This window comes from Ciconia boyciana, chromosome 24, assembly GCF_034638445.1.
Source record: "Ciconia boyciana chromosome 24, ASM3463844v1, whole genome shotgun sequence".
Lineage (NCBI taxonomy): Eukaryota > Metazoa > Chordata > Aves > Ciconiiformes > Ciconiidae > Ciconia > Ciconia boyciana.
The window spans coordinates 1,165,052-1,192,512 of NC_132957.1; the positions used below are offsets into that span (position 1 = coordinate 1,165,052).

At 56.0% G+C, this 27,461-nt stretch overlaps 1 protein-coding gene across 18 annotated transcripts in view; it reads right to left on the reverse strand.

The window, feature by feature from the left end:
• TCF3 (transcription factor 3) overlaps positions 1 to 27,461 on the reverse strand; it is an 82,481-nt gene that overhangs the window by 21,165 nt on the left and 33,855 nt on the right. For 13 of the 18 annotated variants that reach the window (XM_072845274.1, XM_072845271.1, XM_072845272.1 and 10 more), the window contains 5 exons: positions 19,294 to 19,367; positions 18,085 to 18,181; positions 9,378 to 9,445; positions 5,946 to 6,075; positions 4,233 to 4,282 (listed from right to left, as the gene is read on the reverse strand). In XM_072845274.1, coding sequence (XP_072701375.1) covers positions 4,233 to 4,282; positions 5,946 to 6,075; positions 9,378 to 9,445; positions 18,085 to 18,181; positions 19,294 to 19,367 — 419 coding nt within the window. The remainder of the gene's footprint in view (positions 1 to 4,232; positions 4,283 to 5,945; positions 6,076 to 9,377; positions 9,446 to 18,084; positions 18,182 to 19,293; positions 19,368 to 27,461) is intronic. The other 5 variants (XM_072845286.1, XM_072845273.1, XM_072845287.1 and 2 more) reach the window with 1 other exon arrangement.

Genomic DNA, 27,461 nt, shown 5'->3' on the forward strand with positions numbered 1-27,461 from the left:
TCAAACCCTTCAAGGAAATCAGCCCGTCCCGCTCGAGGGGAAACTGAGGCACGGGGGAAGCTGAGGGCTGAGCAGTCCCTCAAAAGGGATGTCACACGGGAGGGGACAGCTCTCTGACAGCTTTTGGCCAGCTTTCTGCAGCACTGTTCAGCTATGTTATTTAACAGCATATTAAGCAAAAGAAAAGGTGCTTTTTTTCCCTTCTAAATTAACCAAACCCATCCTCGAAAGCCCTTACCGAAAATCACCTTGTGCCGGTGCAAAAACATACTTTTTTTTTTTTTTAAAGCAGAAATTCAACATGCAAAGAAACCGAAATGCCACTCAAAATTACGTGAGAACTTTTGTTACAGCTTATTTTCATCCCCATTGATTCATTCTGAAACCACTAATAATTTTTTTTTTAAAATACATACGAAAGCAGAGGCGGGTGCAGGGGCTGGCCGGGCACGCTCAGCCAGCTCTGCCTGGAAAACACAGCTCTCTCTGGAAAGGAAACCTGCCCTGAGTTTCTCTTTACCCACCCAGCCAGCTCCCTCCAACCCCTTGTCCTCACCCAGTGAGAAAGGGCAAAATTGTTCTCTATTTCTGTAATTGCCCAGAACACCAAGAATTTCTTCTTTTTTGGCTGGGGGAGGGGTGGGGGTGTAATAGAAAATAGGGGTCCTTTTGTTAAAAAAAAAAAAAGAAAAAAGAAAAAAGAAAAAAAAGGCACTCTGAAAAGCACCAGCGATTGCACTTCAACATATTGCTTCATTTTCCCCGGCAGCCCAGGTTCCTGCTTCTCGGAGCAGCTTCCCTCGAAGCTGGGAGAGTTCAGAGCCCTGGGGGCAGCCCCGGCCCCTCACCGCCCATCGGCCTTGGGCAGCCGGACCCTGCGGGGCAACGGGGAACCAAAAGCAACTTGTGGGCATCGGTGCTACACAGTGAGACCGGGGAACTTGTAAAATAAAGAAAAAAAAGAAAAAAAAATAAAATTAAGAGAGGGGGAAGGGAAAAACCTGACAGATGCCGGCAGCTGCCCTTCGTCCCTCGCTCAAAAAAGAAAATTTGCGGTGCTTCGCCTTTGTGCGGCATCGCAGGACAGGACCGGGGCAAGGCGGGCGTGCAGAGCTGCGCGTGGGCAGCGCGTGCGGCTGGGGAGAGCGGGGGAATGGAGGAGGCTGCAAAGAACAAGAATCCAGTAAATTGACTTTTCCTATAATTTGATTAAATAGCGGGAGCTGGGACAGGGAATCGAATGAAGCACGTCTAATAGCCCCGCGCCATCTGCCAGGGGCTGGCACCTGGCCAGCGCGCGAGGCAGCTGTGCGGCAGCGGAGCGGGCGCGGGGGGGCCGCGGCGAGCTGCAACATCCATTTAATAAATCCAGAGCGAAAACAAGAAGAATAAAATCGCAGAGATGAGCGGACCAGGGTTGCAAAGAGGGGGGAGTTCGCCTCGCTGCGTATCCACCCTGCTCCGCCATCCCCGACCCCCCCGGCTCCTGTTGCATCCCGGGGGGCCAGGCTTCACCCCAGGAGCGGCCCTGGCCCCTGCAAATCTTTCGCTTCCCTGCTCAGCGCAGGGGATGCTGGGGAAAGCCAACTCCGCTCTTCCCCACGCCAGCCAAGCGAGGAGCATCCCAGTCCCGCCGCCTGCGGGGGAGCCGGCCGAGCCGGCGGCCGCTGGCCAAGCGCCGCAGGAAACGGTAAATCAGCGCCAGGTCCCCGCTCCCCACCCTGCGGCCCCAGCCCTCGCGTCGGCAGCTCCGGCGGCGGCCTCGGGGACCTCCAGGTGAGGTCATTTCCTCCGGTTAAAATTGCCAGCGCGGCGAGAGAGCCGCTTGAAAAGCCCCAGCGCTGGGATTCGCAGGGCTTTGTGGTGTTGGGTTTTTTTCCCTCCCTCCCTGTTTTTCTTGCTTAAATGCATGAACCGGGGTGGGACTTCAGGCAGACTAAACCTAAACAGAGCGGTGACCAGACTGCGAATTCGCAGGCTGAAACGGCTCCCAGCCACCACACTCGCTGCAGCAACAAAATCCTGCAGGAACTGACTTGCACAAAATCCCTCCCCGGCTTCCTCCGGCAAAGCCGGCCGACGTGCAGCGGGGGCTCGGGGGCCTCATCCAGCCCCGTGTCCTGCGCCTGGACGCGCCAGCCCGCGGGGGAGCGCGGCCGCGAGCAGAACCCTGCTTTCCAGCTCTGCGTAGCAGGGAGGCTCAAAGGGGCTTCACGCCCCGGGGCAGCCCCAGCACAGGCCGCTGCCCCAGGCCAGCACCCATTTCACAAGAACTGACCCCAAAGGGCCGTGGGTTACACGCACAGGTACCTCTGCGCCCGCCCGCAGTCAGAGCCGCTCAGTCCCTGCCTGGCATCGCCCTTCACATCCCTCTTTAACCATCTCACATGGCCAGTGCCTCTTGGTGCCTTCGGCAGAACCACTCCTCTTTCAGCCACCCTCAACTATTCCAGCCGCTGACCTCTCTAAGTTTTCAAAGCAGCTAGGGAATTACAGATTAAAGCACTTTATTTTAATAAGATGCTGATTAACCTATTTATTTTGCACAGGGTCCAGCGATAACTCAAAGTGGGCTCCCGCACAGGCGAGTCAGACAAGAAAGACCCTTTGATCCGCTGCCTTTGAGGCTGGCGACTCCTTTTGCTCCACACTTCTCTCGCCGCCTCGGTGCCGATTTCTCTCCCCAGGTGTGGAAGTTCAAAAACAAACCAAGAAGCCGGAGATCACAGCAAAGAGAGGGCAGCGGAAAGAGGCAGCACCGGCCCATACAGCAAAAACCGGAGCTTTGCGGTCAAGGGGCAGCCGAGGCGACAGCCAGCGCTTTCTGGGCTGGAAAAGCCCGTGTGCAGGTGTCGGCTCAGACACAGGGAAGGGGCTGAGTTTTGGCAAAGGCCGAGCGGCTCTTCCTGTGGGAATCGGGGCCCTTTAGGGCACGGCCAGCACAATGGGCAGCAAGCCCCGTCACCTTTGAAATCTGAGGCCAATAAAGGGCCATTTGTCGGAGCGATGTTTTCCCCACATGTCGACTGGGGTTTAAAAGCTCTGAATTTCACACAGAAACTTGACGCAGTGATATGGATTCTGCTTTGAGCAGGTTTTCCCTGTTAAAACACAGACCCTTAGAGCAACTCAGCACTGCTGACTGGAGCTGGTTTCTGCATGATGCGGGTGCGCAGGAACCCTCCAACACCCTCCGGTCCGCGAGCCCAATCTGGCAAGCCCTCGGTGCCTTCCTCTCCCTCCATCCTCCCAACGCTGGCATCTCAGGGCCCGTTTCCACAGGCAGAGCCCATGCTGGAGGTTACAGACCAAGCTTTGCACTAGCAGTGAAGGAACGCCTCGGCAGGAGATCTCCCCCACGGGTGGATGCACGCAGGTGTTCCCCGGGGAACGGGGGAGCGGGCACCCCCTTCATGGCGCGTCAGCGTCAGCTTTGGCAGCGAGCGGCACGACACGCTCGGGCAAGGGCACGTCTCCAGCGCAGCCCCAGCCTGGGCTCCAGCTCGCCTGCAGGACAGAGCCCGCCCGTCCCCCTGCAAGCACGCAAACGCTCCAGCGAGGAATGCAGCCTCGGCTGCCGCACAGCCAGACAGCTCCCATATTCCTGCAGGAACCCTCCAGCCCGCTCCAATTAGCCTTCCTGGAGATCCCATTACTTCTAGCCACAAAGACATTGTTCAGTTTATTCCCCTGTAACAGCCGCGGGAGCATGGCTAACATATTCCTACAGGCTGCTCGGCTTTCTTATAAAACAGCCCAGGCAGCGCACACACCTGGAGCAGCCCCAGCTGCCTGCCCGCATTACAACTGGTTTGGTTTCCCTTCTGGAGTGAAATCCGATCACACCAAATATTACATTTCACTCGGGCACTCGCGACATAACGTCAAACAGACAAGAGCCAGCGAGGCCAGGAGGCGATGGGTCCGGGCTCTGGCCGGGGAGGTGCCGCTGCCGGCTGCTCCGCACGGGGAGCATTGCAGCTCCTTCTATCCGACTACTGCCCCGGCACTGCAGTCTCACAGTGCTTCCCCATTTCTCCTTCCCCATTTCTCCTAGGTAGGAAGCCATACCTGGGAAAACCCTTCCTCGTCTTGCTAAAATCCAAGCCATCGATGTTTGGGGTGGCTGGACTCACAGGGCTGGCAGCTCTCGCAGCAGAGGGAGCAGGGACGCCCAGGGGATGGAGGAACAGGGAGGGGATACCTGCCGGGAAAACGCTCCTGCCACTTACCGAGGAGGGGAGTCCAGGAGGCACCTTCCGAACCTTTTTGGGCTGTCCATCTGGTTTGAAGAAAAGAAGAGAGGATCTAACTTTTGAAGGGGGTTAGCAGGAGGGAAAACAACAAGCTATAGCTAAAAGCCTCCAAGGATGGAAGACACAGGTACAAATAGGGCTCAGATGCCAAACACCCCGTAGCCAAAGAAGCGTCAATAGTGAAAATGTCTGAGGGTGAACCTCTCCTCCCTGTCTCGTCTGCACCCCTTCAGGGTGGGTTTCACCCACAAACAGGGTTCACAGGGCAGTCTCTCTCCTGAAACACTGTGATAAGAGGTGCTCATCACACAAAGAAGGGCTGCGCTTGCTCTCTGGAAGAGACTGAGCCCCTAGATAACCCCTCGGTTTTTGGGGTTTCTTTGAAACAATTTAACTTGAAGTGGGTTTGTAGAGAGAAGATGCAGAAGAAAACAAATGCAAGGAGGGGGTTGTATTTTCATTTGCTCCTTACACAGTAATAGACTTGGGAAAGCTTCACTGGGGCAGGAAGGCAGGGACGACCCCGGCCGGTCCCTCCCCAGCCCATCTCGCCAGGTCCAGCTCTGAGGGGGGAGGACACAGTGTCCTGGGGGAAGGGAGACCATTCAGGGAGGCAGCAGGGGAAACATCCCGAGAAGTGGCTCAAGGGGAAGCACTGGTTAAAAATTTGGGGTGTTTTTTTTAGTTCATAATTAAGGAAAGCCCCAGCTGGGGGGGTGCAGGATGCTAACACAGCAAGTCGGGCAAGCCAAGGACTCTGCCAGGTTGTAGCTCAGGAAGAGAAATTCATCACACGGAATGACCTGATGCAAAAGAATCATTTTCCAGGCTGACAACATAAACCAGCAACTTTTTAAAGTGGCAATATCAAAGTGGACGCCTTTTTCTGAAAAGCACTGGAAAAAATACACGTAACACTGGGTCGCTTCTGGTTTCGTTTGTTGGGGAAAGCCCAAAATAGCAGCCAGAAAGTGACTTTGAAGGGTGCGGGGAGGAACTATGACAAGAAACACAAGTTCTGGAGAACTGGGGCTTGTCTTCACCCAAAAGTTAAATTCACATGCAACCTTAGCCTTCGTTAAAAGCAAAACGGCTTATTCCCAGGTAGATCCAGGCATGGGCAACTCCTGCTCTGGAACATCGAAGCAGGCAGGTGGGCAGGGAGAGGTCCCGGAGCAAACGCTCTCTGCATCCCAGGGCACAGCTCCCACGCCCCGGCAGAGCACCCAGACCTCACGCCGCTTCTTAACGACTTGTTCCTGGCAGCCCCGTTTGCTTGCAGCAGAACAGGGGCTCCAAGGACGGCCATTGGCCATAAAACCAGCCTCGAAGGTGGCCCAAGGTTTTCCAGGAACGACTACTGATGTGCAGTGTGGCTGGAGGCATTTTTAGAAGAACCTCAAGCCATTTGCTGCTTTCACCTAATCTGACATTTTCCAGAAAGAAGGAAATTCTATATGACTGAGCCCAAACCCCCTTTTTAAAAAATTTTATATATATATTCCCCCCACCAAAAATAAGCAAATGCCAAAGTCACACCTATGTGCGCAAATGGCAGCATCAGTGCTTTCATTCCCGAAGGCAGACCCGACACAGGTGCCCACCCAGTCGACAGCCCCTGTGGTCGCTCAACCAAGCTGCAGGACAAACCGTAGCGGTGGCACCCGAGGGTGGCACAAAGTGACTTACCTATGTTGCTCTCAGCACCTCTCCTGCGAGGATTGTTGGGGTAAGAAAAATACTGAGACCCCCCTTTCACCCCGGTGGGGGAAAGCGTGCTCGGACTCGCGATTCCCATTTCACTGGGCAGGAAACCAGTCTGCAAACAAGGAGACAGAAAAACCCTTCCATGTAATTACACTGGAAAACCACCGCACTCGCTGGGAGAGAACAGAGTTGCCTTGAGCTGCCTTCACACAAATTCAGCCGAGGGGGTGGGGGGGGGGGCGGGAAACAAGCCAAAGGGCCAGAAGGAAAAAACAAATACATAAATGTGGGGGTAGCTATGGGGGAATATATGTGCAAGAAGAAAAGGGTCTTTCAAGCTGTGTTTTCTCGCTGGATCCCAGCAAGGAAGCTCTCTACAAACCACAGATGCAAACTAGCAGGTGCCATGGCGGGGAGCATCGCGGTCCCACGCTCACCTCGCTGCCCACAAGGGCAGGATGAGACCTTGCCGACGGTTTTATCGGCCCAGCCTGCTGAAGGCAAAGAGGAGGCGACAGTCAGGCCGAGGGGCTCGTCAGGCAGCGCTCCCCGCCTGCCTCGCCAGCCTGCAGCAAAGCCAAGGGGTCGGAAGCATCTGCTGGAGGCAGTGAGCTCTGCCCACACGGGGGCAAACGGACTTACTCAGGACAAAACCCTTCCCTCACCGCCTCAGAGGTTTCATGGCAAGGGATTACAGTTTCTGATGCAATCGGTGCTTTGGTGCCTGCGGGGGACACACCTGACGGGCACAGCGTGTCTGCCCATCCTCAAAAGGCAGATCCGACCCAACGGCCCCATGCTGTCCCTCACCCCCGCGACGCCATCGGGGACCCGGCCAGGGCAGAGGACAGAAACAGCGCTCACCCACCGGCAAAGCCGGGAGCCCCCGGGCTGTCACATCTCTCGACCATGCCTAAACCGACCGCAAGAGACAGGCGAGGTTACACAGCCGGCGGCCCATCTGACTGTGCCTCTCGGACTGTGCCCGGCCATAAAACCCAGCCCAGGGTGCCAGCACTGACGGTTTTTCTCCCATCCCCAGCAGCGCGCAGCCAGACCCATTGGGGACGACGCCACGGAGCTGCAATGCCTCTGCGAGGGGTGGTTTTCTCTTGCATTTTATCAGGGAAAAGTCAAATCCCTCTTTCTAAAAAGAGGAAACTCCTCCCTCGTGTTTATCCCAGCTGACCTTGGGCACTCTGGGAAGCAGCGCAGAGCCGGCAGGAGCCGGAGCTCAGGGTGCTCGCTGGCTCCCGGGATGGAGCAAGCGTGCCTTTGCTCCAGGAGCACGCCCACCGGCATTGCCCCTTTCACCTCGGGAGAAAGTTAAATGTATTTACGTGGAATTTAAGAGGGCTGGCAAAGGGCCTTTAAGTGACAAAACCTTAGCTTTGACCCATCTTCCGAGGGCAACACATTGAAATAAAGGAGGATTTCAGGCTTTTGAGAAACTGGAAAGAAAAACCCACTGCTTTAAAACTCCATCTCCTCCAGAAAGGGGTCGGGGAGGGAAAGAGGAGCTCATGTATTCACAGCTGGTGAAATTCCTGCAATCTGTTCCACCGGTCATATTACCTTTGCACCGAAACCGCTACGCGCCATGGAGCAGCACGGCCAAGAAAAGCAAGCGGCACAGCACCCTGGAGGAGATCCCGGAGGGCTGCGTCGCTGCTGCCCGGCTCCTCCCGCGGGTACCTCCAGAGGGGCGCTGAGATTTTAAGGCAATTTCCCAGACAAAGGGATTTTCTTCCCCTTCCCTCTCCCTGCGGATGCCTCCAGAGGTGGTTAAGGGTTAAACGAGGGGGGAACCACAGCTCTGCCCTCTGTGTTTTGGGGAGGAACATGCTCCCCATCCAGAGCATCTGCCACCAGACAATTTTCCAGCGCTTTTCCAAAAGAAAAAAAAACAGGTCGACCCCCCCCCCCCCCAAAACTGGAGCCAGAAGCAACAACTGTTCTGGGGGCCACAGCGAGCGTGCAGACGGCCCCGCTCGCCTCCCGCCGCCCCGCACAAGAGGGGTTTTGTCTCCCCTCCACATCAAACGGGCCGTCTCCCGCTCTGCCACCCGATCCGGACCCGCGCGCCCGCGCCAGGGCCTCTCCCGGCCTGCGGCACCATTTGCCCACCCCGTTTCTGTTACCTTATATCTCCCTCTCCTCCATGAAACCCCAGCAAAACCATAACATTAAAAAGCTAGGCTTGGCATCTGTCCCATTTTTATTTTAGCAGCTTCAGTGGTAAATTAAATCCACTCTGGCACAGACAGCCAGCACAGCTGTTTCAGCAAAGGAAACATCCTCAGTTCAGAGAAGAGGAAATTATGACAAATTTGTGTAAAATTAAAACATGTAATATGTGTGTGTGTACATGTATAAAATAAAGAGCTGTCTGGCCAAAAGCTGCTCCCTTGAATAAAATGGTGGGACTGTTTCCCCGGGGCCATGCTCGGGCACTGACGGGGCAGTTGCAGCAACACATCAAAACGAAGGTGCTTGCTCCTTCCCAAAAAACTATTTCTGGATGCCAGTGGCAGCAGGCTAGATTATCTCAGGGCTGGTCAACTGCATTCCCGGGCTCTGATTTACGCCTGTGGTACTCCCCACAGGAAGCAAGTTTTTCCCCATGGCACAGCCCTGGTCCTCCTGCTGGGGTTCACACGGGGTGACCCAACAGGGCAGGGTTGTTGCTGCAAGAGGCAGCTCCCATGCCATGTCCCTCCCTGACTGCAGAGATGAGCATCTGCTCTGCAGGTTCTGCATCGACAGAACCACCACAAAACCAAAACGCTGCCCGACGTCCACCGAAACGATGCTACAACAGCACAGAAACCATCTCGCGGGCTCTCTCTCCCCTTAACTGGAGAGTGGGGGGACACAGGGATGCTGGCCAGGGTACGGGGGGATGCTGGTCGGGGAGGGAGAGCATGCAGCACCAGGCGCGGCGCTTGGAGGCAAAGTGAGAGCTCCAAGGCAGCCAGCCGGAGGGAGAAGGTGCCTCCCGGAGCGCTCCTCTGCCCGCGGCCACCCTGGCCCAAGGAAAGGTGTTGCTTGGATCCGACTCACTGAAACTCCCTCCGAGGGCAGTGTTGGCTAGGTTATACCTGATTAAATACAAATCAGCTAGAAGCAGGATTAACAATAATAAAATAAGTGAGTCTGAAGAAGTTTTGAAAAGCACCGAGAAGCTGCTACAACCCCATTTTCTAAACTCTGACAACTCTTCTGAGCCAGAAACACAGACCCATATAAACCCCCGACACCCAACAGACATTTCTGAGCAGAGCAGAGGCTTTCCAGGACCTCGTGTAGAGAGGGGAGATGCAAACCGCCAGGTTCCTTTTCATTCCCAGGCTGTCACTCCTAGCAGCTTAGCCAGTAAACGAAGCAAAAAATCCCAGTGCATTTTATCGTTACCTGGTTTAGTCCTGGCATCCCTGTGTCTCTTCCGAACGTGGAGTATGAGGCTCTTTCACTGCTCTTCCCTACAGTGGAGAAAAGAAAAGACAAGGTTTTCTGTAAGAGGGAAGGGGAGGTTTTGCGTGCACCCCCGCGTACCCATCCTCTCAGGGTGTCCTGCCAAGGTGCAAAGCCCACTCTGGTAACGCAGCTTCCTCCACCCGTCTGCAGAGGTGACTGCCTCCCCTAATAGCTTGTTGCTAAAACAGGAGCTCTTTTAAGTTCACGGACGGCAGGGCTCGGCTGGTCCATAAACAGCAAAACCCCAAAACTGCAGCGATGCAGGGAAGTGCTTGTGGCCATGGAAACTGGCAGCATCAGACCAGAGCAAAAAAATCCCTCCAGACATATTAAAAAAAGCCAGCCGAATTTGGCAGAGGCAGTGACAGAGCAAACCAAAAGCCAGGCATGAGTGACCAGACTCTGCGGGCGCCTTCCATACAATAGGAAATACAATTCCAGCGTACGCTGAGCAGCAGCGTGCGGAGCTCCTTACGGCGCAGGGATTACCTTCTTCCCCTTTCCTGGTGGAGATTCAATTTTCCAAAAACCCATCCAGATCTAAAGAGCAGGCATTCAACAGAAGAAAGTTTCCTTCCTTTCTAAGCCCCCTCCGTTAGGTCCCACCGGCCAGGCTCCTCCCGGGCTGCAGGGCTCCTGGCAGCCGGAGCATCCCTGCCAACTGGGATGCTGCGCGGGAGCAGCCCCATGCGAGCCGAGCCCACGTGCCCCAGCGCTGCCGAGTGAACTTTAGCACCCAGCTACAGCTTTTATCAAACACGCTCAACCTCTCCCTGCCCACACACTGCTGAAAATAGTGTTTTCAAGGGAGGTGGGGGGAAGAAACCATGTGAAATGTTTCCATTCTGAAATGTCCTTGCAGTCTCTACCCTCGTGGTCACTGTCCTGGAGCACACCGTGGCCTCTGGCAAGCAGCACCCATGGGTGCCAGGGCAGCGTCGCAGCTCCGGGGAAGGACCCCAGGCCAGGGGAAGGGAAGCTATTCCCTCTCCTCCACACTGTGCCTGGGACAGACAACAGCGTAACAGTCTGCTTTGGGGTTCCCCCCCGCCCAAAGCAAAATTAGGCATTTTTCTAGTGGGAAACAGACAGGTTTTCATTAAAAAAAAAAAAAAAAGGAAAAGAAAAAGAAAAACTGGACTGAAAATATATGAGGAATTTTTCCCCACTTTTAATTACAGCCTATTAACAGTGCCACCAGGGAAAAGGGGGAGGGGAAGAGGGAAACGGGAGATGATGATCAAAAAGGCTTTAAACCCAGGGCAGGACAGCCCCGCTCCGGCACCTGCCCCGCGCCGGCACAGGGGACCCTGCCCGTGATGCAGCCGGGAGGCGTTGGGCTCTGCCAGCCCCCTCCCACCCCCGCAAAAGCCCTTCCCCGAAAAGGGGCGATCGCATCCTGCCTCCGGTCTGGCTTAGTAAGCAAAATTGGGAGGGGGAGGATTTTGCCAATCTGCTTAACCTAAAGCCATCACTGAAGCCTGCTAAGATGCAGGTTAATGCACTGGGGCGACGTTTGGGCTGGCAGGCAGCTCCACACGCGGTTAAGAGGTTTTGGGGAGCAGATGAGGGGGGGGAACAAATTTCCCCAAAACAGCCCCCCTGAAGCACAGGGCAGAGGGGTGGGAAGAGAGAGGAGGCTGCTCAGTTTTGCAACCTTAGCATGGGGGCCTTGAACTCAAACCAAAATTTCGGAGTGGGTTCCCCCACTACAACCCCCAAACCCGAGACCCCCCTTCCCGACAGCGCCGGGTTCGCAGCGCAGCACGCCAGCATCCCGCCGCCCCTCGCCTCCAGCGACAGCCGGACACACCGGGCGCCGCTGCCATTTCGTTTCAGAGGCTTAAACGTTAAGTAAACAAAGGTCAAAATGTCAGAGGACGGATCTCCTAAATGACCTAATTTTTAAAAGAGCTTAGCAGCTCTATTTGCTGCAGCGCCGGCAACGTTACACAAATAACTCAACAGGTTGTGGCATCGGGCGGATCGCGATTACACTTAAACCAGAGGAAAACCAGGGTAATGCCGCGCTAGTTTATCTGGTGAGCAACAGCCAGGCCTCTCGTCTGATAACATACTGCCGCTTCCACGCGCGGCTTGAGTGCTGAAGCACCGAGCCAAACACCTCCGCCGTCACCAGATAACCTCGGAGGCTGAACGACAGGGCTCTTGGCAAGCGCGCAGGAAGACAAAGGACTGCGACCCAGTGCCAACTCTGCACCGTATTGCTCCGAAACTCGCTACCTTCACCTGATGGTCTTTCATGCCTCGCTCGGTTCACGTGGGAAGCAAGCGTGCCTGGTACCAGCAATCTGCTGCGCGCCTGGACCAGCAGGCATCTCAGGGGGTGGGGGAAACTGGGAAAGGGAGGGCAGCCCCCCAGCCAGCCCCAGCGCCCTCCTTCGTCATCACATAAAAAGGGGAAAAAACAGCAAAAACCTCAGCAGTAGAAATTTTACATTTATTTGTCTAGGAAAACAAGGCAGAAGGGAGAACAGCAAACTTTTCTGGATTGGAATGTATCTAGCTTATTGAAATAAAAAAAGTCCACAAGTTGGGCAAGAAAAAGCTGAACTTGCCAGCAGAAGGTGCTGTTTCTGCGGCCGGGGAGGTGCCAAGGTGCCAGCTGGCACATGCGGCAAACCCGGCTGCACCGGGGCTCACCAGAGTCGCCCCTTCACAGCCACAGCCCAGCGGCACCGACCAGAAAAGGTGGCAAAAGCGCAGGACCACAGCAAGGACCAGGACGGAGGCAGGTCTTGGCAGAAAATGCCAGGAATCCCCTCAAATGCCATCTCGCTCCTGACCGAATTACTGAAATCCTGCAGACGGGCGTTAAGGGATCTTGGGGGGGGGCAGGGGGGGGTGTGCGGGGGGACCATACCAGAAGATACTGGGAACAAATCCCTTGAACGGGAAAGGGGTTTCCCTTGGAAATCCTATCTGTTGGATTTACCTCTGCCAATTTTAGCATGCAAAGGGGAGGCACGGCGGAGGGCACCTTGAGCAAGCTGCATCCGGAAAGCATTTAGTCTGGGAGCATTTAGTATTTCCAGCTCTTCCTGGCATTGCTTCACTGCAAGTCCTGGCATCCCCCTCCTGCCTTTTCCACCCCTGCCAGCTCTTTCCCCTGCCCCTCGCCTGCCCACGCTGCCTTCAACCCTGTTTAATAAGTGATTTCCCAACCTCTCTCCTCTCCCCAGCATGTTCTCTCTTGCAGGATCCGGCTGTGCCGGGCTCAGACGAAGCCTCCTCAGGGCCTGCCTTCACCCAGGGCTTCTGCAGAGAAACCCCCCCACCGTTTGCGCTATCTCCTCCCAAAGGCAGATTTGCTCCCGGGCTCGGAGACAAGGTGGCAGAATAAAAACTCCTCTTTCCCGAGGTTGCCGCCAGCGCTGGCAGCAGCAGGGTTTGGCCTGGGCGCCCGGGACCATGGCAGCATCTCACATCCACCAGAGCAAACCACGCTTTTAAGTAAACTTGTGGTTTTGCCATTTCTCTCCCCGAGACGAGCCCCACTCACAGATGTGTACAAATAAACCAAGAGAAGGCGATTCAATGCTGCCTACGGGTTTTGTCAGGCCTGCCGGGAGGGAGGCAGGTGCTCTGCCGAGGCGCAGTGCCCCGCGCTCCTGCCAGCCCGCGGGGAGTTCATCCCAGTGTCCCCGCATCACCCCGTCCCCACGCTCCGAAACAGAGCCCCGGTGCAGCCCCCGGCACTCACCGCCCCGGCCACGGCACAGCCACCCACCGCGTGCCTGCCCCCAGCCCCGCACCGGTAATTCCATTAGAGTTATGGCCTGGGGAAAAAGGGGAGGAAAAAACACAGCCAGGGATTAGAAAGGGGGAGAAAAAAAAATATTAAAAAACCAGGAGCAGCGACAAACCCAGTCCGTGGGCAGATTAAAACCATTGTCCAGAAAGAACCCAATCCACAACAGCTCACAATACACATAAGATTAGAAACATTCCTCTGAAAAGAAGCTAATTACTAGAAATAATTACTAGAAAGAAATCTGTTATGGCTTATCAGTTTCCCTGCTGTTTAAGCAATCCCCCCCTGCCTGCCCCTGCTGAAGATGAATGGTAAAAGAGTGGCGGATTTTGAAGACTGGTGATTTAAAACAAACAGAAAAGCTCTCCTCACCCTCTGGGACGAGCCAGTTGTCACTGCACTGTGTCCTGGCACCACCCCGGGCAGCCAGGGACGGTCCCCGTCACCTCTCCCCGCTCGGGGCTGGGATGCTCAGACCTCACCACGTCACCCGTCCTCCGGGGAGCAGCACCAAGGGCTCAAAGCTTGAACACTTGGAGGAGGGAGCGACGGAGCTCGCAGGCATTGCCACTGCACCCTGCTCATCGCGTTCACCGACCCTCGCCTGGGAGCCTGGGGGGACTTTTATTCAGAGCACTGATGGTATTTCCACTCAGGGACTTACTTTTTTTTTTTTTAAATTTAGGTTATCCTATCCAGCGCAACACAGGCCAGAGCTTCCCGTCCAGTTAGTCTTGCAGACAGCTCTGGTTTTCCCTATCACCTTGTGGAGCTGAAGCTGTGGCAAAGAGGTAACCTGGGCTTTGGAAAGCATCTGATTGAAGATTGCCCTCGCACCATCCCCTTCAAAAAGTGCATGAGCGGTGTCACCCGCAGCTCTCGGGGAGCCCTGAGGGCAGGGGAAGGCCACCTCTGGGAGCAGCACCCACAGGTCCCACTGCCAGTGCAGCGTCTCTCCTGCTTTGCGCTCAAGTTGCCTCCCAAAGCCAAGCTCCAGGTGCTGTACGTTCATCTAAAGAACATCCAAAAGCCCCAAATACCACATCTGCGTGTCCCAGCTGAATAGAAATCAGTACTTTTCCTTTCAGAGCATGCTACATGAATTCCAACCAGTTCTGGACTAGGCATGCACCCCACGATCTGCAGGCCCGCCATCCTGAGAGTGGGTTGGACTGGGGCTGCCCGCAGAGCAGGCAGGCAACCGTCCCTCTACCCACCAGTGCCGGTGTCTCCCACTGCCAGGACTGCTGCCTGCTCGCAGGAAACAACAGGCACGCTGTCCTTCTGGGATGAAATCTGTCCAGCACTTTGCACCAGAGCTTTGGGCTCCCCCAGCATGGGCTGTTGAAGCATCTTCCTCCTCCCCAGGAGCTGAGCAGCCCCCTTAACGCTGCGCTTGGGAGGGGGACCCTGGGCGAGGGACGAGGGCGTGCGCTGGGGTGATGGCACAAGGGATCTGCCTGGACGGGCAGGCAGGAACAAGAGGCAGGGACTCAGCCTCGTGGGGGTTTCGGGGATGTGCTGGCAGCGGCCTGCTCCCCCCGAATTCAGACCCGCTTTCCTTCCCTCCTGGGCCATGCAAATCCCTCCAGCTCTGCTCTTCTCGTGGAGTTTGCTGCCCTGGCACTGCTCTCAGTTGTCCCCCTCCCTGACTAAATACACCTGAAACCAATGCTCTGCACTGCTTCTGTGCGCGATCGCCGCTGCTCGCAAGCCAGACCCACCTGCAGCCAGAGCTTCCCCAGCCAGCCCTGCAAAGCCAGCTCCCCGCGCAGGGACACGCCGGGAAGAAATTTGGATGAACAAGCTTGCACGTTCCGCTGCTCCTTTATCCAAACAGCCACTACACCCTGCACTTCCCAAATCTCCCTCCTTGCACCCCTGCTCACATCAGATCAGTTTGTGAGTGGTGAAATGGCTCATGTGGGAAGGGGAGCACCCGGCTGCACCCCTGCTCCTCCTCCTGCACACCACAGCCCCAAAATGCCGCCAGCCTTCAGGGGCAGGTGAAGTCTGCACCCTCGAAAGGATGCAACCTTCAAAGCTCGGGCTGGCAGGAGTTCCCCAGCCCACCAAAGGCTGGTGAGAGTGGAGCCTCCTTTCCATTTGCCGAACGCGTGTGGAAAATAGAGCCCAAAAACCCACGGTTTAGCTCCGTTTCTCCAACAAGTGCTGCCTGGCCAGCAGTGTCCATTCGCTGCGGGAAGGGTGCTCGTCCCTAATGCCCGGCGTTAGGGGATGGCTGGCTGGAGGCTGCCTCTGGGACACTGCACTGACTCAAGAAACAAAAGCGGAGGACACAGGTTCCCGGAGGGGGCCGGCACCACCCCAACCGAGCGGCAGCTGGCAGAGACCAGTGCTCAGAGCCCGTGCCGACGGGGGATGCCAATGTGCACTTTTTCTTTGTGGGGCCCTTTCAGTTCAGCCCCCCTCTCTAGCTGGCCAAGCCCATCATTTCCAACACAGATCGTGTTCTTCCCAAAATGTTTCTTCCAGCAGTTTCTGATCCTCCTTGAAGAAATAGAGGTTGAGTGGGAAAGAGATACAAATTCTGATTTTGGAGAAGGGCTTAGACGATAGCCTCACAAACCTTTTGTCCACCCAGTACCACTGGACATGCTCATCCTAATCTGCTCCTTCCATCTCCTCACATTTTAAAATTCATCGGTTCCACTCAGTTGCCCCATTAGCACAGGCTTGCCCAGCCCGCTGCCCTCAGGGGGGACCTTGCTGGAAACCAGGGACCGGCAGCTAAAGTGACACGTCTCCAAAGCTCACCCTTCACTGCTTTGCCACTGCTTGGCCACTTTGCCACTGCTTTTACACTATCGTATGCAAAAGCACGCTTTTTTTCTGCTCTCCTTTCTCTCTCCTTCCACTTATCGTTTTGCCACTTGAAAAGTTTTCAGAAGCAGCTTGGTAAAGAGGAAGAGCAAATCCCACTCGTGGTCTTCCTCCAGTCCATCATTCTCAGCACATGGGCACAGAGGAAAAGCAAAACTTATTTATATATTTTGGAACCTGCTCCAGGAATTGATGTTTTCTACTTTAACCACACTCTAATTTTAGGAACAAAAGCAACTTTGAAATGTGAGGAGCCCCTGCCCTTCCTGGCTGCTCTCTCCTGGCCTCTCCAGGTCCTGTTTTGGCGGTGGAGCTCCTGGTGCTGCAGCCGACCGCCCAGGCCAGCAGCCGAGACCTTGTGCTGGTGTGGGGAGATGCAGCCCCGGCGGGCGCTCGAGCCTCTGGCACGATATGCGGCCACCGTCCTGCCGGCCATGAGGCCACAGCTCGCCCTCCATCGCGGAGGCAGCCAGTGGAAATCACCCGCCGGGGCAGCAGAGGCTCCGGCTCCACGTGCTGGGGACTGGTTGGGCTCGCAGCCTTGCCGGGGAGTGCCGCAGCGCTTGCCAAAGACTGGGAGCCCTGTCTTTGAGAGGGAGCCAAACGCGTCTTCCCTGCACACATCAAAGGGGAAACCTCCGTGTTCCTCCCCGGGCAGCTCCTTCTCAGCTGGAAACTCTCAAGGCTGCCTCGGCCCCGGGCGTGGGATGGGTTGGGATGGGTCCCCCCCACGCACACCCCCAAGAAACCCTGCTGAACTGCATCAAGGCTCTCCTGTCTTATGAAGAAACATCTCTTCTGCTTTGCTTACATCCTCCTGAAGCAGAAAATGAGAAGGAATAACTGCCCTTGCAGAGGGACAGGGAGGAGCTGCTCGGCAACGCTCTTCCACGCCTGCGCGGGACCCACGAAGGGCAATTAAACATCGTGTCCCCCCCCAACAGCAAGAGGAGCGAAAGGGGGGAGCAGAGCTGAGAGCGAGCCCCTCGCCCCAGACGTGAGCCAGGACGAGCAAACACGTGGCTGCTTGCTTCCAAGCACGACCCCTCTCCTCTCTTCCCTTTTCCGACCAGCTCCGCAGGAGAAACCTCCTATCATGGTGGGGATTTTCTGTTTCAAACGCAATTCCCTCTTCTAACCCCACCCTTCAAACCACGAGCACACACCACTAGCTGTGGGGCCCTGCCCTGAGACCGCTCCTTCCACACTCGCTGGAGGATTTTAACCACACCACTGCGTGGGCAAAGGTGGGGAGGACTAACCCCAATTCCTGACCTAATGTCATTAGAGCTCTCTAAACCCTTCAGGATGGATATTTTCTGCTCTTAATCTCTCCTCCCACCCCCGAGCTGGGAGAGGTAACTGGGTAAATTGTTGCATGCATCCAGTCACACACGATCACCGTCTCCGGCACAGCCCGTGGGGCTGGACGGCACTCGCCGGTCCCTATGAGCTCCTCACACTGCCCAGTTGCCGCAGGGGACTGAGGAGCCAGACGGGGCTGCCGGAGCCTTGCAGGACACAAGAAGAGGCCCTCCAAACCTCACTGCAGTGAGGGAGAGCACCTCCAGCTCTCTGCAGATTGCACTGCCCTGGGGCTGCAAGGCTGGAAAGCAAAGCAGCCCCGAGCCTGTTGCAAGACCTTAACAATGAGCTGTGCCTTTTCTCCCCCTCTCTCCTGGTGCTTTTCCACCCTTGATTACCAGCTCCCAAGAGCAAACTCAGCCCATCCCGTGCCAGCACGGCGGGCATCAATCTCCGCTATTGCCTCTGGGTGCTACCGTAAAGCAGGGAAAAATAATCACGCACATAAAATACAGCAGCTGTCATGCACGTCAGGCACTGATGAGACCCTCTGGACAGCAGCTCCTTTAACAACATCTTTGAGAACACCTTCTGGAGCAGGTCCAACATCGGGAACAGCAACACCGGCCAGTGCAAACGCTCCCACCACCAGGTGCCATCCTGCGTTAAGATTTCCCCTGCTTTGACCACACACCCGCCAGGCAGCTGAAAAGCACTTACCCACTAGTCCAGCTCCCAGGAATGGTGATGAAGATATGCTGTTGTGAGATGGCAGGTCCCTGTGCTCGCCGTAGTGAGGGCCTTCGCCATAGCTCTGCTGAAGCAACACAGGAGAGTTACCGCCGGGCGCGTGGGGATGCCGAGCCAAATGTCAAAATGCAAGGCTGTCAGAGCTCAGTCTCTCCCATAGCAGGAAGGGTCAAAGTCAAAGGCTCCTCGTAAAAAGGGCACAGAAATGATCTTATCCTCATGGCAAGGGAGAGCAGGGCAGTGCAGCCACGAGGCTGCGGCACTGGGAGGGGATATGGCACCAAAACAGGGACATAAGGGGGGTTTGCCCCATGCTGGCAGCTCTGAGGAAGTTTCTGCCTTCGCCCCGCAGCTCGGCACCCGACAGGTGAGAGCCAGGCAGCCCCCTCCCCAGGCCAGGGGAGCAAAGGGGTGAGAAAGCCTACAAAAATGAGAAATAACACCACAGCGCCTGCTCTGCCACTGACCTAAGGGAAGGGAAAGGTGCCATTGCAAAAACGAATCGCACAAACCCATTAAAACAAGCATCTGTCAAAATAACACCATTTCAATTAAGTTAATGTCTTTTCTCTCTTCCCCTCCTCAGGCCCCAGTTATGCGCTGTCGCAGCCTCGACTCCTTCCCCGCGACACCCTTCCCGTGCTCTCCATCCCCGCCGAGGGTGCCTCAGCCGACCGATGCGGTAGATTCCCCCCTAAGCAAGCCCCAGTCGGCCCCTCGGGCTCCCAAAGCTGTGCGTGGCGGGTGCCCAGCAAGCTTCGCCGAAGGCACAGCCCATCAGGTGAGACCCCTCAGCCCGCTCGGCCGCGACCCCATTTGGGGACCTCTCCCACCCCACGGCCAGAAGCCCCCCTCTCCCCACGCCAAAGCCGAGCGCAGGGAGGGGAGAGGCCTGAGCAGCTGTGGGCAGCCCACGCAGGGTGCGGACCTAGGGGAGGTTTTTGGACGAGAAGCCTTCTCCAGGGGGACCTCAAGGCAGCAAAGCCCGGGGAGATGAGCACAGGGGGCCCCTCTCCCTGCTGTTGCCCCCGCAGGGTTAACAGAACCAATGTCCAAAATGGGGCAAGAAAAGCTGTTCCAGGGTTAGACCCAACCTGGGCACAAACACACGTGCTGAGAAGCCATGGCAAAGCCCCCGTTTGTTTTGCTTGGAGCTCGGTGTTTGTGCTTCGTCCTTACCCTTCCTTGGTCAAATGTGGAGCTGTTTTGATCTCCCGTTCCCCAGGAACCTGATCCCGGTCTTTCATCCAAACCTACCGAAAAACAGGAAGAACAAAGGTTACTCTTGCTTTATCAGCAAAGCCTCAAAGGTGTTCTCGCAAAATTAACTCTTCCTTCTACAAACAAAAAAATATTTTCATTAATAAACCACTTCCACTTGGCGTGACCGATCCTCCCCTCTCCCTCCTCACCGTCCCACTCCAGCTGGGAGTTTATTCCACAAACTTCAAAGCAAATCCCACCACAGCCTGGAAATGCTTCAAAACACGGGACAGCGGGCAGAGGAGAAACAAGTATTTTAACTCGCTTTATTCCACAGAGCGCCCTTGAACCTCTTCTCCCCAGAGACCGCTGGTGAAGAGGACTATGAATTAAAAACTCATTGCGCCCATCCCGATGCTCCAGTGGGACCCCATTTTTGTCCATGGTGCTGCTGGTCATAGGCCAAACTTGTTCTTCATTGCACCCGAGCAGATTAAAAGACCACCCAGACCTGAAAGAGCCTCGGATGGGAATTGCTGGGGTTACAACGTTACCTGTGGCTTAGTCACATTTGTTCAAGGGCATTTGTTATTTAAGCCCCCTCGTGCTCCCGCAGGGCAAGGTGTGCTGTCAACGCAGGGCTGATGAGAGCACACTCCCGCCCATCTCATTTTTAGCCCTGCCAAGTATATCCTTGGTAAAGGGGATCCAACCCAAAATGGCAAGAGACCAAACAGGAGGGTTTTGCAATGTGCCTGCACACAGACTGCGGTAGGAAATCATCTCCTTTCATCGTCTGCCAGGTCCACCCAGGCTGCGCCGCTTGGGCTACCAGCACACGAGGCACCCAGGGGAGATGGCGAACGTCCACCGGGACAAAAAAAGCCCAGGGAGTGGCATCAGCAAAGCTCTCGCAGTTCAAGATGGCACCACAACTGCACGGAAGAAACCTTGCCTGGCAGCCGAGCCTCAACTTGACTCAGCAGCAGGATTTCCGACTGTGCTGGTCTGTCTCCTCCGCGCCGGGGGGAGACCGGGGTCGGGGAGCGGCAGCCGGAGTCTCCCCATTCAAAGGCTCATGGGGGTAAAGCCGGGGATTTGAGAGGGGGCCGGGCAGGGCGTGGGCATCGTTCTGCCCTGCAGGGCCGGGCTTGAGATGCTACGCAGATACTGCGAGCTCAGCTGAGGCGAGCAGGGAGAAATCCCAGACCTGCGGGAGGCTGAGCAGCGTGGATGGCACCAGCCAGAGCCATCTCTCTGCCTCGTCCCACGGAAACCCCAGCCCCACTGCGGGGGGTATATGGCCACGCTTGCCACGGGGCGGAACGAGAAACGTCTTGCAGCCACTCCTGGCAGTGTCCAGCATCACCCTGTGCCACCCCCCGCGGCAGGAGCCTCGGGGGCTCGCTAGGGACCCCCTCCACACCGGCTCTTCCAACAACAGCAAAGCGCCGACAGCCGAGGCGCCGGCAGGGCCTTACAGGAGATTTTCTTTTAGGAGCAGAGACCCGCTTGCAGCGGCGGTGACCGCGGAGGCGCAGGACGGTGGAAGGGACGGGGGTGCGTGCAGGAGCAAGGACACGGCGGGGCAGGGTTGCAGGGCGCACTCCAATTTTGTTTTAGCAAAGCTGATTATTATGGCAAACACGCCGTGTATTTGTCTCCTCCGCTCCCCTTACTGTTCATTTAACCAGAAACTTCTTTCAAATTACATCCTTCTATTTCTGTGCCTTTGTGTTAATCATTTCCCCAGAGAATTGGTGTTTAATTGCTGTCTAATTTGCATAATTATGCATATTAATCTCTACACCTAATGAATATTCATAATTCTCATTTAGATTTTGTTTTCTAATCAAAAATTTCCAATGTGATTACTGTGCAGAGCAGGGATAAGCCTCTAATAATACCTTGGATACTAGGGAGAATTACTGCCAATTCTCCCACCTCCTACTTCCTAGAATAAACTTTTGCTTTGCTAATGTGTTTTTCTAAAGCAATTCATCTGCATACCCTGCAAACACCAACGGAGATCAGGAGGCAGAAACGCTCCTTCTATTCATTTTGCTTTCATGGGTATTTTTAAAGCTCCCCAACGATCAGGGTGAAGACACGAGCAGGAACCGCAGCCTCAGACATCCTTGGCAAACTTGCCCCTTTGCACTGGAAGGACGAGGACTGCGGCACCGACCGAGCCTTGGCTGCGGCCAGTGGCCCCACGAGGCGCCTTGGGAGCCCCGGAGCCGGGGGGAAGCCAAGGCGCGGGGGTCTCGACTCCCACGCCCACCCCTGTACCGTGCAGGACAGGCGTCCGCGGGTCCCAGGTCACCCTGCCCTCCCACAGAGCCACCCTGTCCTGTCTCTAACCCACCCGATGGCAGAGGAGCATCCCCAGGCCAGGATGTGCCGGGAGAGGATGCTCAGTGGGGCAGGCTGGGGTGGGCTCTGGAGGGAGCTCGGGTGCCTGGCAGCCCAGGATGAATTTTTTGCCAGAATTCCTGGCAGGGGACAGGGGAAGGAACACTGCCAGGCCTCCCCAAGGAAGGAGGGAAGAGGAGGCAGGGGGTGGTACGGGTGAGAAAAGCTGAGGTCACGAGGCTAATGCAACCCCTAGACGTGGGGAAACCCTCTGCACGAGCCACTCGTGCCACCAGCGCGCCCCAAAGAGGGGTCAAAACCGTACCGGGTGCTCCGACAGCACACGCACCGCGGCAAGCTGCGGAGGACGAGCCGCTCTCCCAGAGCTTGTACGAGCCCCGGGCACCCCTTTTTCCCCCTCACTGCTCTTGGGGAGACGCAGAGCTGGGGGCAAGCAGCCCCCCACCACCCTCCCCGCACCAGCCAAGCAGGAGCCAGGAGGGAAACCCTGACCTCCTCCCATCGGCTCTGCAGCATGCAACCGGGCTGCAGGCACAGCAGCGCCCAGATCCTGCAACAGCAAACCAACCCCTGGGGAAACCTAAAAGGCCTTTTTTTCCCTCAAGGCGCCGGTGTTCACGTGGTCGCGCGGCTGCCGAGGTGAAGCGAGGTTATCGCTCTCCCACCCAAGCGGCAAAGAAAGCGGCACACGGCTGTGGCAGCATCCCCAAAGGCTCAGCCGCCCCGACTGTGCCTGTGCCAGCGTGCCACTGCAGAGCCAGCCCGCTGTCCGATGCCTGCTGGAAAAAAAGGTCTCACACCTTCCCCGAGCTGCAGTCACCGGCATGAAAGGTGCCAGCAAAAATCTCCCATTTTCAGCCTGCAGGTGTTTTAAGGATTCAGGGATTTCTGGGATGAAGCCAGGAAAAAACAGACTGCCCTCTTTCGACTTCTGGCATCTGTCCTACATTCAACACCAACCTGCTCTTCCCTCCCTTCGTATCGGAGTAAGGATCTAAAAATTTAGCAGCAAATCCCCTCTGCCAGCCCTGCGAAAACCCAAAGTTCGGCCAAAGGCAGGCACTTCTGGAAAAGCCCCTGTCAGCAGGGTTTTGCTCCGCTCGCACCATAAAATCCCCAAAGACGGTGCCACCACCAAACGCGGTCACACCTTCCCCAGCCCGTGTCGCTCACCAGCGCTGCCCTCGAGCCCGGCCTTCCCCTGGGCACCGCCTGGCACCGAGCAGCCGGGCTTGACCCGAATGGAGGAAGACGAAGGGGAAGGAGCAGAAGATGGGGAAGCCTGGGGCGAGAAGGACACCATGCGGGCAGCCCCACGCCGGCAGCCCCAGGGCTCTCCCCGAGTGCTTGCCCAAGGGCACCCAAGCCCCCACCCGGACCCTTCTGTCCCAGCAGCTCGGGAGGCGAGGCCAGGCGCCCAGGGGACGGTCAGAAGCAGCTTGGGGCACCTGGCGATGTGTTTCCTGCCTGCGGACCTCGCTCACGTGCTGCCAGGCTCCCCCGGGTGAGACGAAGATCCTGCAGGCATCTCCCTCGCCCCCCAGCTCTGCCTCACCCCCAGGCACAGATTTCCTGCGTTAAAGCACACGCAGTCCCGGGCAAAAAAAAAAATCATAAATCCAAGTCACCAACTGAGATTGTGTCAAACCTCATGTGGCACGGAGCTGAATTACGTTTGCACAAGCGAGCTTAATTCTGGCATATCCCAGCTTTTGAGTGCTTGGCTTTGCAACATTTACAATGCTCTTCCAGCGCAGGGCATGCGTGCAGTTTTAGAGACGCCCACGTGTGCACGCAGCTGTCGGGAGCCAACTTTATTTTAAAATAAACCCATTTTCCAACTAACCAAGTTAAGGCACACTTTCCAATTCAGAAAAGACAAAAATAGGAACTACCTCCTCTCTCCATTAATACAGTTATTAAAAAGCGTACAGATTAATTGTGCATTTTAATAACCTGATCATGAATATTCATAACACATTTCTTGCTCATGTTCTAATTAAAACATACTAATAGAATAAGATGTAGCTGTCAGACAGTAATTTTTTTTTCCCCTTACAGTTTTTGTGCTGCAGCTAAGAAGAGCCGATAGACAAGTACCATCCTAAGCTCTCGGCATGGATAAAAATAATTTGTCCACAATTAGTCTCAGGAAAAAAGCCTTCCACCTGATAATGAGCCATAGTAAAAGGCTATGCACAAGTGACCCAGGGCACCAGGAGCCGTTCCCCACCCAGGAGGAACAAAACCACTTTAAACACACAACTCAAACAAGAAAAGGCATTAAGGAGGGGGTAGGGTTTTCTGCCCCATCCCCACATCCCAGCAGCCGCTTACAGTCCCTCCTGCTCAGTTCCCGCTCTGTGGCTTCCAGCTCCCACCCACAGGTCCCCGGAGCCGAAAATGCCGCACCAAGAGATGCTGCTCTGGTTTCAATAACCCGAGCGCCGAAAGCTACCTGGGCACAAGTGCTGGCCCTCGAGCCAGCCGTGAGCCCCGAGATGTTTCGTAGGTCTGAAACCCCCGATCCGAGCACAGCACCGGGACCTGGCTTGGGAGGGAGTGCGGCCTCGGTGCCAGCCCCTGCTCTGCCCACCCAGAGACAGCCAAGAAGGACCCCCCGATGCATGGCCTTTGCATTCAGGCTAAGGTCTTTCAAAACAAGCCCAATCCCTAACGATTCCTTTGCGAGCAAAGCTCAAGGGGTGGGCAGCTGTCCCTCTGGGTCTGGAGGACATGCAGGGATGCAGAGCAGGACATTTTGTTCCTGAGAGCTCTCGGACACCATCTGTGCAGCAAGTTCCAGAGTTTTTGCTCTTAAATCCTGCACCAAGGGATACCCAGAGGAGGACATGCACTGCTGCAAAGCTGTGGTCCAGCAGGCTCAAGTGACTCGAAGGTGCCTGGTTTTCAGTGTCAGGAGGAGGTTGCAGCGCAGGGACTGTCACGGCAGCCCCACAGGTGACAGTGGGGGACATTGCCAGGGATGCTGCATTGCTCGAGCTGCGGCTGAGCTGGGCTGAGCGCTTCCCTCCTCAAGGCCGCCCCTGCCTCTGCAATCTGCCAGCATCAAAGCGCCCTCCCTAATCTGATTCCCATCAAAACGACTAGGCTAGGCTTTTTTTTTTTTTTTTAAAGTCTATTAAAAATATTTAGGCCAAGCCCTTTGTGTGGCTGGACAAGGTTCAGGAGAAGCTGCAGCTGCCATGAAGATGGCATCTTCCACCTTCAAGGGTCTACCGACCACAAGGTGCCCGCAGCGATGCTTTGAAAGCCGGGCAGCAAATTCAGCTCCACAGCTGGAGCAGGGCCCACGGGCCAGAGCAGGACGGGGATGCGGTAGCAGCTGGGAATAAAAACCCTGCAGCCAGCAGCCCACCATGCTTATGCTATGAAGACACTTAACCTCTGCTAGCCCCCAAGCCACCCTGGGAGAAGCTTGGGGGACCCTGTTCCCCGCTTGCCTCCATCGGAGGTGGGACGGCGCGAGCCACCACAAACAGAGACACCGGTGCCACTGTAATTTGCCACCTCACAGAGGTGACAGAAGGCTGCTTGATAAACACTTCCAAATTAAGCGGCTTTGTGTCCTAATCGCTCTGGCGATCAGCCTCACAGCAAAATCTCTGCTAAAAGGGATTTGAAATCAATAAAATTAGTCGACTAGTAATTAGCTTTAGTCCCAGTCAAACTAGGAAAGTTGTTTTTCCTGGCGAGAGTTGGCTCCCCAGACCCGCACACCACCGCTCGGCGAGGAAAAGCCCACCGACGCATCTCGGCACCCAGGCATCCCCCAGGAAAGGCCCCTGGGTGCAGGCAGAGCCCCTGCAAGGGGAAAAGCGGGCGCTGGGAGCGGCCGCCAGCTCTGCCTGTTTATTTACCAGGCCCATCCACCCCCGAATAGGAAAAAACAGCTGTGAATGGAAGGCAGCCGGTAGCTGTTTACAGGACGTCGATTGTGGATGGGACTATACAATTTGTTCACTTCCTTTTCCCGGCTCATGACAAAACAATTTAAAAAAAAAAAATCCCCCCAAAGCAAGCGATGCCGAACACCTGGAGGGCAGCATGGGGTCCCCAGCAATGCCACCTTGGTGGCCCCTGCTCATGGGGCAGACGGGGAGTCCTCGCCCCAGGTAGGGGAGCCGCGTTTCATCCCCTCCACTGCCTCGAAATTTGAGGTTGGACCAAAGCTGGCTGGCCGAGACAGCAAGGCTCAGCTTTGCTGCTGCCTGGGGAGAAAGAGTATTTCAGTGGATCTCGCATGAGAGTGGGCGGTTTCATGCCTTGACCGCGCACAGCCCGTGCTGTGGGGCTGGTAGCCGCAGCCCGGCCGGTCCTGGGGGAGGGATGCAGCATGGCCGGACGCAGGATGGGACGGCTCGAATGAAGACAGCCACTTGCCAGGATGCGCTCCCCCAAGCCCACAATTTGAGGGGCACGGGGGTGATCCCTGAGGACGAGCACCGCTGCGTAACCGCCCCCGAGAGGGCGAGGTGCCAGGCCTGACCGGCAGGACCGAGAGCAGCCGCGTCACGCCCCAAGAAGGGGATGGAGCCACGCTGCCCAAGAAGCTCACAGCTCCCCAGGACCCAGCTTGGTCCTGTCCCCCGCCCCTCCGTGCTGCCACTTCCCGACCCATCCAGAAGGAGCCAGAGAGGCAGGCAGCACAAGCGGATGCTCTGGACCACAGCAGCCTGGCGAAGGAGGGCAGCGATGCCATCCTCCAGAGCAGGCACCCGAAGCGGGGACGCATACAACTGCGCCGACACGTTAAACAAACAGGTCACCTCGGAGCCCGCTAACACAGATCCCTACAAGATTTATGGGGCAGACCCTGCCCATTTATCTTTGTGATGATGGATGTACCCAGAATTCAAAGCCAAGACACGCACATCCACCCCGCACGGGCCCCCGTGCCCCTGTCCCCAGGGAAGCACCCGCTGCCGCCTCCCCCCTCCCCAAACGCGCACTCAGGGATAATTTTTGACTTAAAAAAAGCTGATGCCACCACTTTGGTGATCATTAATTCCTCCGCTTAGCATCTGCTCTGGCATCTCCTGCGCCGTATTCTGGTTCAGCAGTTTCTGCACAGTCCACACTTGGAGTGGGTTTTAGGAAATGTTTGGGGCTAGGGAAAGATGGGAATGGTACCAGGCAGAGAGTGGGGAAAAATGGTCCATTCCCCATTGGCTTTGGACAAGGGATTAACTATGGAGAGACATTAAATCTACAGCCAACACCAAAAAAAGCCAGAAAGAGGGGAAAAAGAGCCAAAGAAGTACTTTAGTCGCTCCTGGTCTTTTGGAAGATGGTCTGGGAGATGATGCACGTGGCGTTTCAAAATGAAGCTGCATTCACAGCTTCTGCCGTGGCTCAGGACACTGCTTTGCTCGAACGTCACAGCCCGTGGGAGGCTGCAACTGCTCCCAAAGGACGGGGCAGGCTCCAAGGCGGGTCCTGGGCTGGTTTCAGAGGTGCTGGGGTGACATCCCAGAAATGCCCCAGAAGAGAAAAATAAGTGTACAAAACAGTGCCCAGCACAGGGGTGAGGAAGGGTGGGGGGCAGGGGTAAGAAAACCCAACAAGCAAATTCAACCACCTTTCACTTTAGAAACAAGCGGTATTTGCAGACCCTACAGGAAGGTCCCCACTGCGTTTTGGGGGGTGGCTTTTCGGTAATCAAAATGAGACTTTGCCAGCTTAAAGCTATAATTAAGGAAATAAATCACCTGGACCAGCCCAAACCTCATCAAGGCCTTGCAAAA